The 10,497-nt window shown below is 43.1% G+C and overlaps 1 protein-coding gene across 1 annotated transcript; it reads right to left on the bottom strand.

Moving 5' to 3' along the window:
* Window positions 1-5,222: 5,222 nt before the first annotated feature.
* RTP4 (receptor transporter protein 4) lies at window positions 5,223-10,035 on the bottom strand. The gene is made up of 2 exons (XM_080655637.1): window positions 9,787-10,035; window positions 5,223-6,505 (listed from the first exon to the last, which is right to left on the bottom strand). The coding sequence occupies exons 1-2, from the start codon at window positions 9,963-9,965 to the stop codon at window positions 5,437-5,439; spliced, it is 1,248 nt and encodes a 415-aa protein (XP_080511763.1). The 5' UTR covers window positions 9,966-10,035; the 3' UTR covers window positions 5,223-5,436.
* Between the last annotated feature and the right edge of the window lie 462 nt (window positions 10,036-10,497).

Genomic DNA, 10,497 nt, shown 5'->3' on the forward strand with positions numbered 1-10,497 from the left:
TTGAGTTCACCAGGGCTGAGGATGGGAAGGGCAGATGGAGGCAGAGAACATGAAAGGCAGGCCTAGAAAGGCCATTGGATGCATTTAGCATTTTGTGAAATCCATAGCTTTTGGCCCTGGACTATAATTAATGATCAACACATAGAAAAACTTTTCCATTTCAGGGGATGGTGATTTTTTTAACAGGAGCTTTTTATTTGCTGAGTCTTCTCGGGTCAGATTTCTGTTTGCCTGAGAAACAGCTCAGGGCTTACAGTGTTCATAAAATAAATATGGTTCTGTTTCTGATCCCAGCTTGGCTGCCTAGCCTGACTGATAATAAGCGCTCATGGCTTGGTGAGGTGCTGCTGAGTTTCTCTCCACACCTTTCTCTCTTCAGTAACATTCCAGTCTACTATATCAGGAATTAGGCTAGTTCCCCAGCATGCTTCCCAGGCTACCAGCCACATCCTGGTAGTATAGACTATAAAGCTTGTGGGAGGTGAAGGATGTAGGTGAGATGTGGGCCCATCAAATTAAATAATATTTATTTGGTACTGAGTGGTTGGTTATACAAGGTGCTGTAGAAGCAAAATCATCAAATGCTTAGATGTGATTATCCTGGAAATGTAACTTGCAATCAATCAGCAATGAACCTATTTGACACCTGAATGGGTCCTTTCCTTAAGAACAAAACAAAGTAAAAGAAGACAAAGACCTTCCTTCTTTATATGACAAAAAACTTGGGGATCCTCTGCTCCAGTTACAGACAAGTTTCTCCATGAACTTTTGGGGTCACGGGCATTTGTATCCCTGAGAAGAAAGGCCAACTCTAAATGGATCACATGCCTCTTTATAAAACCCTTGAGTCTTGGGGACACAGTTCTCTCCAGGTTCACATCCTGGCCAAGGGAAGGGCCAGGTTGAACACTCCAGCTTCACCCCACCCAAAGCAGGAAGAGAAGAGATGCAGAAGGAGGAGCAGGAAGAGGGATGTGGAAGGTCCATCCTGGCCATTCCCCTTTGTCCCTTCTCTAGACCTGCCATCTCAGTGAATGCAGGCCTTGACCTCCCTGGGGACCAGCCCCTTAACATGATAATGACAGAAATTAGAGCCATCCTTAAAACCTTAAATATATAGAGGTGGTGGTCTTCAGCTCATGCTATTTAATTCATCAGTCTGGCCCCCACAGAAACCAGTCAAATCTTAGAGAATGGCTCTGGACTATCTCAAAGTCAACCAAGTAGAGTCTCAATTACAACTGCTGTGCCAGAAGTGATATTTTTGCTAGAGCAATGCACATTGCTTCAGATACATGGTATATGGAGATTTATAGGAATAATGTGTTTTTTTTTCATCCCTATCAAGGATAACTAAAAGTACTTGGCTTCATATAGAAAGGATAACAGCCTACATTTGCATTTTTGTCCCAGGGCCATGTTAACTCTCTCATCCTGCATCATAATATAATCTGCAGAGCCTGAACCATCTCGACATTATGCAGAACATCACATCGGTCCACTCTATCAATGACATCATGTTAATCAGACCAGATGAGTGAGAAGTGGCAAGTGCCCCAGAGACCTTGGTAAGACACACACACTCCAGAAGGTGGAAAATAACCCCTATAATGATCCCTTCCTGCATCCCTAAAGGTTTCTGGGGTACATTAGTTTGGAGCATGCCAGGACAACACTTCCAAAGTACAGGTCAGATTATTGCATTTGGACTGTTTCATCTGGTAGTCCACACTTTGATTCATTTACTAAATGATAGAGAAAGCTGCCAATTTTGAGTGGGACCCACAATAGGAAAGGGCTCTGCAGCAGGTCCACAAAGCTGTGCAAGCAGCCCTATCATATGGGCCATGTGATCCAGCAGATATTAGATATTAGAGTTACTGTAATTGAAAACAGTGCCATGTGGTGTTTATGACAATCCCCAGTAAAAGAAACACAATTTATAACACTTGTCTTCTGATGCAAGGCCATGCCAGCTGCATCAGAGAATTATATGCTATTCAAAACTCAACTCCTACAAGCTACTTGGTGATAATAAATGTAAAACTCCTGATTATGGGATATCAAAAGATGATGAGGCTAGAGATGTACATAATGACCTAGGTTATTAAAGGCCCATTAAGTTATAAGGCTGAGCACAAGTCATCAGAATATGGAAGTGTTGTATCCAGATTGAGCACAAGTCAAGGTAGAGAATACAAATTTGGGTGAACTGGTGGCCCAGCCCCCATGCTGACCACCACTGGTAAACCAGCTAGCAGAGGAAGGAAAGGGCCAGTGTTGGTTTCCCAGTAGTTTTTGTGGTGAAAGCTGAAAAGAGACTGTGGCTGCACTCCAGTCTCAATCAGGGGTGGTATATATATTATATCCCTCTCATTCTGAAGAAGATAGTAATTCATCTTCACTAGAATCAGCACATATTCCAAATATGGGTTTGTAGGACTTCAGCTAGCATGAATTTCTAAGGGCTTATGGAGTATTTATTTGATCCACAAACCCAGGACCCCACATGTTAGGGACTGAGTTGTGTCCCCTCAAAATTCATCGGTTGAAGTGATAACTCTTAATAGCTCAGAATGTGACCTTATTTGGAAATAGGGTTGTTGAAGATGCAACTAGTTAAGATGAGTACATACTGGAGTAGGGTGGGCTCCTAATCCAATATGACTGGTATCCTTATAACAGGGAAATTTAGAACCCAAACATACACATGTGAAGAATGACATGTGAACACAAAAGAGAGATCAGGGTAGTGCTTCTACAAGCAAAGGAACTCCAAAGATTGCCCACAAACCACCAGAAGCTAGGTGAGAGGCCTGGAACAGATTCTCTCTCACAGCCCTAACAAACTAATACATCACATCAAATAAATGAGCAAATTTGTAGCAAAAGAGTTATAGCAGAGGTGACAGGCCATGGGATTTTTCTGGTCTTATCAAATATAGCATCACCCAAAAGCTGCTGGCCTGAGAAATGAGTGGTATAGCCTCTTAAAGTTGCAGCTGTGGTACAGCTTGGAGATGCTATCTTGTGAAATGAGTCATCACCCACCAGGATATAGTATACATCCCGAATCAATGACCATCATATAGTCTGCCCCCTATAGATGGAATATATAGGTCTGAAATTCAAGAGGTGAAAGTAGGAGTGACCCTGTTTACCATCACTCATCTTAAATCAGTTGCCATTTTTGTGTCTCCCACAGCCACAACTCAAGGTTCTGCAGGTCTCTAGATTCTGATGGGGAATGCTTCCATGAAGGAACTCAGTAAGAATCCCATGGCCTGTTATGACTGGTCTTTTCAGAGATCTTTTGCCAAGAGATAAACAGGGAAGAAAAAGAGTGACTCTCCTGACCATCAAAGGAATGATCAGTGTAAGTAGGAAGAATGTATTTACACAGTGTGGGTAAGAAGAATATATTTGGCACCCAAGTGTTCTTCTGGGGCATCTCTTGATACTTTACATCTCTTGATAATTTTGAGAGTGGATGGACAAATGTAGATGCCACAAACTGAGAAAAGCCTTATGATCAAGGACTCAAACTCCTCAAGGTTGAAGGTCTGGATAACCTCATTAGTTAAGCCACCTAAACAGCAGAGGTGGCAGGGTAAGGAGAATCAAGAATGTGTAGTAAAGGGAGATCATGCTTATCCAATTGCCATCCCAAGACCAGATGCAGTTGGGAGCAGGGGTGGGGGGCTAGGGGGTGGGGTATGTGTGTGTGTGTCTGTGTGTGTGTGCGTGTGATTAGTTTGCCCACTAAATTTCTCTCTTGCATGCTTTTTCAGGAAGAAAAAAGTCCTGGATGATCCTTTTCCAGATGCAGTGAACTTTTTATACCAAGCAACTAGATTCCAGTGGTTTAAGATGTGGATTGCAGTGGAGGCTGTGGTGTGCTGCCCAGATCTCTCCTTCAGAACTAGAGTACTCATTTCCCTGGCTTCTGGGAGCATTGCCTGCTGATGGCTTGTCGCTGAGACTCTCCCAAGGTAGATGCCTCCAGTCACAGGTAGATGCCACACCTGAGGTTGTCCCAGAGGATTATACCCATTTTTTTCATAAATACTATACCTTCTACTATCTTTCTGAGATATAAAGAATAGTTTTACTTTTTAAATATTTTTATTATCCTTGAATCTTCTCTTTTTTCTGATTTTTTTTTCCTTCACATTAGGGGATTCATCAAATATTTGATATTCCCTTTGCTATATGTCCAAATGCAAATGCAAGACATTAAAAAGCTGACTGGAGGCTCTGTGGGGTTTTAGCTATCTGAGATGGCCAGTCCATTGGAGGAATCTCCCCATGACCCCCACATCTCCCCCATTTCACTATATGCATTTTTTTTTCTGAAAGAGGTATCATTCATTCTCCTGTGTATTTGAGCGGTGGGTGGGTAGGACGTAAGACTGGTTCCTAGGTTTGGTAGTGGCTAAGGGAATCCCACTAGTCAGCGTGTAGACTTTCACCGTCTTTCTGATTGCTGTGTGGCATTCCTTGCCTTAGTTGTGCCTGAGTCCCAGAGCCCAGAGTCCCTCTGTGTCAATGTCTTCAGAGTGTAAACCCCCATCTTCCCTGGAGTAAGTTAAGAATGGTTACCAGGCCACATGGGAATAGGGGAAAGAAACTTGGAATACAGGCTTTCAGCCAGTCCTTCTACTTCAGCCTTCCAAGGTCCCACTTTCAGATCTTCTTGTTGCCTACAGTTTTTGAGCCCTTCTGAAGTCAAGTCGCATAAATTGCTTTGCATTTCAGTTTTCCCTTGCCTAACTTCTATTTCAGATCTCTCCGCTCTGCTAAGTCACTTGCCTATCACTAGTCCATCAGTTTTCTAGCTTCAACCCATTCTCTTTGCCCTATGTATTGGTGTCTTTTTTCCCCTTTTATTGTCAGTGGGGTTTCAAAAGAGATCAGAGGGAAATACTAGTACATGTGTTTAATCCTCTATATTCAGCTTATAGAATAACTTCTATTTTGTTTGTTTGTTTTTAGGAAAAAATACTTTATTTCACCATAAGATAGAAGAGTGGTCTTTATCATCATTTTTTGTGTGTTTTTCCCCATCAGCCTTTATCCCCTCTATGCTCTCTTCCACCTCCACCCTGTTCCCCTGAATAACTTTCTAATAACACTCATGACACTAAGTCCTTGTGAAGATACAGTCTATATATATTGATACCAATGAGTGAATGAGTAAGTAAATGAACAAACACCTTTTAGTCATTTAACAAATATTTATTATTAGAATTATTATCTGCTAGGTCATGTTTTAAACTATCTGCAAAGGAAATACAGGAAACCAGTGCTTAGTCTACAAACTTGACTTTGCTTGGTCTCAAAGCAAATTCTTTGTCACATTAAAATGGCAGCTAGTTCATTGATTACCATGAAATTAAAACAAGAGGAGAAAACAAGCCTATTTCATCATTCTATTTAAAAGTATTTGGATGCAACAAAGTTCCACAGATCAGCAACACGGTCACAGCCCCACCTGAACAAGTTATTTAGGCCAAGGGAGTCATTTTGTGGCATTTGGGTAGAGGATCTGGAAAAGCTGTCTGGAGCAGACCCTCTGGGTAAATAACTCTCCTGTCTTCTATAGACACCTTGGGTTCCATTGAAGGTTCCAGATCCATGTGTAGCTGTGGGGCTTACCCTCTGTGTGGGCTGTAAGTCTGTTTTCTTTGTGGCCTGAAGACCTGCCCCTTGTGTGGCTTGTGAAACTGTCTCCTGTTTAGACTGTTGGCTGACCTGCCTTACAGCCTGAGAGTATGTCTTCTGGGTGGTCTGTGGTCCTGTTCCCAGGGCAGATTGTGAATTTGCCCCCTGTGAAGATAATGAGCCTACTGCTTGTGTGGGCTGTGGGGCTGTCCACCCTGAGGGAAGTGACCTTGATACTTGGATGGGCTGTGACCCTGTTCTATGTGCAGCCTGCTGGTCTGACCCTGGTGTCGGTTGTGGGCCTGTCCCAGACACTTGGGTTCCAGCAGTGGCATGGCTTGGCCCTGACCTCTTATGCTCACAGGAATCCCCACCCCTTTGAGCCTCCTTTGCCTTAGCTGACTGGTTCCTGGCTTGGGTTTGGATGCATATGTCATCAAAGCTCCCAATCTCCATGTAGGAGAAAGGGGAGTTGGATGGTTCTGTCATGCAGTTTTGTAATCTCAGTACACAGAAGCCCAGAATGCAAGCCTCACAATTGGCCATGTCATGGGACCCTTCCAAAGGCAATTCTGGGATCACTGGTATCTCTGAGAACTTCCTGATGCCATTTCCGTAGCATCTCTCCCGAATGCGGTACACCAGATTGTTCAAAATCCTCATGGCACTTTCGATGGAGAACTCAGGCTTCTCAAATTGAGCCCCGGAACACTTCTGGCACCTCTGAGCAAAGAGCCGCATAAGCACATGGCCCTGGGACCCTCGGGGCTCCAGGTACATATGACTTAGGACCTGCACCTGGGCGGAAGCCCAACTTCGCCTGCATGAGGAACACCGGAACCTGCAGACAGAAGAAGAAGCCCATTTTTCTCTCAGCTGATTGTTGACCTAAGGGAAATGGTCCTGCCTTGGTCTTTAAGATCCCTTACAATTTGAAAAAGTGCATGTGATATTGACAAATTGACAAATAAAAATAAGAGAAACTGTGTTTCAAATAAAGCTTTTCCCTGTGACCCACTGAGCTTCCACCCATACATAGTTCCAAGTCTACCTCTTGGCCAGTAAAATATCTCTGGATATTTCAGAGGGAAAATATTTCTGCCATCTGCCAGCAAAATTTGGTCCTCACAATGGTCACAGAAAACTCTTATAAGGTACAGTAATCCCCTATTATCTGTGGGGATATGTGACCTCCCCACAGTGGATGCCTGAAATCACGGATGGTATCAACCTTATATATACTTTTTTCCTATACATACATACCTATGATAAAATTTAATTTATAAATTAGGCACAGTAAGAGATTAACAATGATAACTAATAATAAAATAGAACAATTATAACAATACTCTCCAGTAATTTTTATATTTTTCAGCCCAAACCTAGTCCTGAATCTGTAAAACCATTCCTTACTTGCAGTAAATGGCTTGGTGTCCCTCATTTCAGGGATTCCCTTGCTGAAGTCCTTGTATAGGCTTAATGCTTTCTGGCAAAACACATTGCAGTCACTTGGAATACATTTCCTGTTTATGTCTTCCACCCACAAAGCCAATGCCTTTTCCGTATTAACTTAGCACTTACCATGCACTGCGGCCATAAGTTTTGCAGTCAGGGGTGTGACAGCAAAACTAGCACAGATTTCTTTTTCCTTCCTCACAAGTCCATGGAAAGAAGATTCATTCTTATCGTAAGTCATAGCAACCTCAGCATATGGTTTGTTTCTTTCCTTATTAAGTCTAGAAGTTTCACCTTTTCACTTAAAGAAAATGCACTTTACAACTTCTCTTCGGCATTATCTGAATTGCCAGCACTACTGCCCTGCACTTTGAGGCCATTATTAAGTAAACTAAGGGTACTTGAACACAAGCATTGCCACACCATGACAGTTGATCTGATAGTCAAGATGGTAGTGGGTGACTGATGGGCAGGGAGCATATACAGTGTGGAGACGCTGGACAAAGGGAGGAATCATATCCTGGCTGGGTTAGAGTGAGACTGCACAAGATTTTACCACCCTACTCAGAAAGCAAATGATTTTTAAAAAATACATATTTTATTGATTTTTTACAGAGAGGAAGGGAGAGGGATAGAGAGTTAGAAACATCAATGAGAGAGAAACATCAATCGGTTGCCTCCTGCACACACCCTACGGGGGATGTGCCCACAACCAAAGTACATGCCCTTGAATGGAATCAAACCTGGGACCCTTCAGTCCACAGGCTGACGCTCTATCCACTGAGCCAAACCAGTCAGGGCAAGAAAGCAAATGTTTTAAAACTAATGAATTGTTTAATTCTGGAATTTACCATTTAATGATTTTGGACCGCAGTTGACTGTGGTTAACTAAAACCACAGAAAGTGAAACCATACATAAGGGGCCTCTACTGTACCTATTTTGAAGCAGGCACTGTAGCAGGCTTCACAGTGTTATACCATTTGATCTTTTAAGACTCCCTCTGACAAGGCATCATTGAGCCCAATATCCAGATGAGAAAGTTGAATCAGAAGGGATACACAACTTGCTCAAGAACATACAAGGTAAGTAGAAGTAGAGTCATGTTTTAGTCCCCGGCCATTTGAAACCAACCTTGTTTATTTACCTACTATACCACATCAACACCTCTAGTCCTGCACCTAGGAAAACAAACTTAGGACCTGGGACCATAATACATAGGTTTTGGTTTACATCTGGGGGACCTTAGAAAAAAGCACTTCCTTACTCAAAGCCTCAATTTTTATATCCATCAAATAAAAAATATTCATCATAAAATGAGACAGTATATATGAAAACACTTTGTAAACTACAAAATGCTTTTCAAAATCTGGTTGACGTTTTTCCAAAGGTATGCTGATAAGTTGATTTTCCCATCTCACAATGACTATCAAGTCCAGTCATCTGAACAAGCCAAACACCTTTTTGTTTGGGGGAGTGCCTCAAGGTGCTCTGGTTGGTGCGGAGAGGGACACTTAGGGCAAACTGACTTAAAAAGCAGGGCGGAATGATTTACATGGGCCCGGGCCAGTGCCTTGAAAACTGTTCTGCAGAGCCCCAGATAATGGGTTCTGCCGCTAAATAATGGGTTCTGCCACTAAAAATATTATACATTTCTATATATCACATATATTCTATAACATATGATATATAAATGTTATTGACAATGTATTATAAATAAAGTATATATATGCATTATCATATGGGAATGAAGAAGGAATCTTTGCTCTGTCTAGGAAGACCAGAAAATGTTTTAAAGAGGAAGTAGCACTTGAGTATGAATAAAGAGGCGGGTGGGGGGCGGGAGGGGGGGAAGAAGAAAAGAGCCTGCCAAACAAGAAGAATTCATGGACAAGGGAATAGAGGTCTGAAAGTGCATGGCATGGCTAATAATTCTTAAGGAATGGAGCAGAGGAGACCTGAGGCAGGGCAGGGGCAGGCAGGGAAGCAGGATAACGGGTGTGGTGGAAAGTACAGTGAAGGTCCCTGTGCAATTCTCACCTTCCTGACCTGGGCAAGGAAGTTGGTTCCTGCAACTTGGAGACTCACTGGAGGTTAAAAAGGGAGATGGCCAGTAAGAGAAAGGCTCTACTTAGGGACTCTAGGGACTAGGGTTTGGATGTCCCTCTTAAAGCATCATTCCTTTCTATTATCCTCAGACTTTCAGCAAAGCAATATTCAAAGTGATTGCTTGGCATTCATCAATTCTTGGGGCTTTAAAGGAAGGCCCAGTCCCAGGCTGGTACCAAACAGGCCTAGCAGGGCGGCTGCAGCCTGGGAAAGCCAGTCAGGACTGATGGGGGAGGTGCAGAAGGTGCTAGATAGAGGAAGTTTGGAACAAATGAGGGGGTGAGGGAATAGGAGGACAGATTTATGGAACATGGAAGCATTCCTTAGGGAATTGCAGAAATATTTAGGGAGGAAATCTAATAAAAGAAGACACTTCCTAGAGTTAAGCAAAATGGAGGCTTGGAGTCTTATTTAGATCCTAAAGAACACTGTGACCACAAAAGGATGGGAAGCCTGGTGATATGTATTCTTTTAACAAGCTCTCAAAGGCATCAATCAATGCTGAGTGGAGCCTCCTTGGCTAGGGAAGCCCACTGCCAAGCCAACTCTCACCCACCTACCTGCCAAACGCTTTCTGCTGGTATTGCTTCCCCCCTTGGGCCACACAGTCTGGCTGAAGAGTCTCATCCAACTTCAGGGTCCATCTGTGCCGGGGTTTCACCTCCTGCATCAGTTCTTGAAACGTCTGCTCCCATGCCCCAACATCCAAAATTATTTTCTCTTGAGGCTTGGAGTTCATGTTTAGTGAGGAGCTTTCCGTTTCACTTGATGCACAAACAAGAGACAAAGTTAGTTTCAGTTTCTATTACACACGTCTCGTTCAGCGTCAGACGGAGTACACAGAGCAAGCCTTTCTTCTGAGGACAGAGGGCAGCAGAGTTTTGCTAGTTTGTGAACAGCCCTTGCTAAGAGATGCCTGAGTACAGAGCTCTGCTCTACATTCTCGGGGCACCAGTAAGTTAGCTCTCTTTTTATTGTTGACAGTATTACAGATGTCCTCCATTTCCCCCCTTTTGCCCACCTCCACCCAGCCCTCCCCACCCCCCCACCCTCAGCCTTCACCACACTTTTGTCTATCCATGGGCTATGCATATATGTTCTTTGGCTAATCCCTTCACTTTCTTTCACCCAGCTCCTCCATCCCCTCCCCTCTGACATTTGTCAGTCTGTTCATGTATCCATGCCTCTGGCTCTTAGTTAGCTTTTATTTAATTTTTCTCTCATTTCATACCACACAAAACACTAAGCTCAGCACTGGGGCAAGTACAATT

This window comes from Plecotus auritus, assembly GCF_963455305.1.
Source record: "Plecotus auritus genome assembly, chromosome: 2".
NCBI classification, from domain to species: domain Eukaryota; kingdom Metazoa; phylum Chordata; class Mammalia; order Chiroptera; family Vespertilionidae; genus Plecotus; species Plecotus auritus.

Coding starts and splice junctions, on each gene's coding strand:
- RTP4 (XM_080655637.1), bottom strand. CDS start 9,965: ATGAACTCCAAGCCTCAAGAGAAAATAATTTTGGATGTTGGGGCATGG. Junction 6,506..9,786: donor CAGCAGAAAGCGTTTGGCAG/GTAGGTGGGTGA, acceptor TTCTGTCTGCAG/GTTCCGGTGTTCCTCATGCA.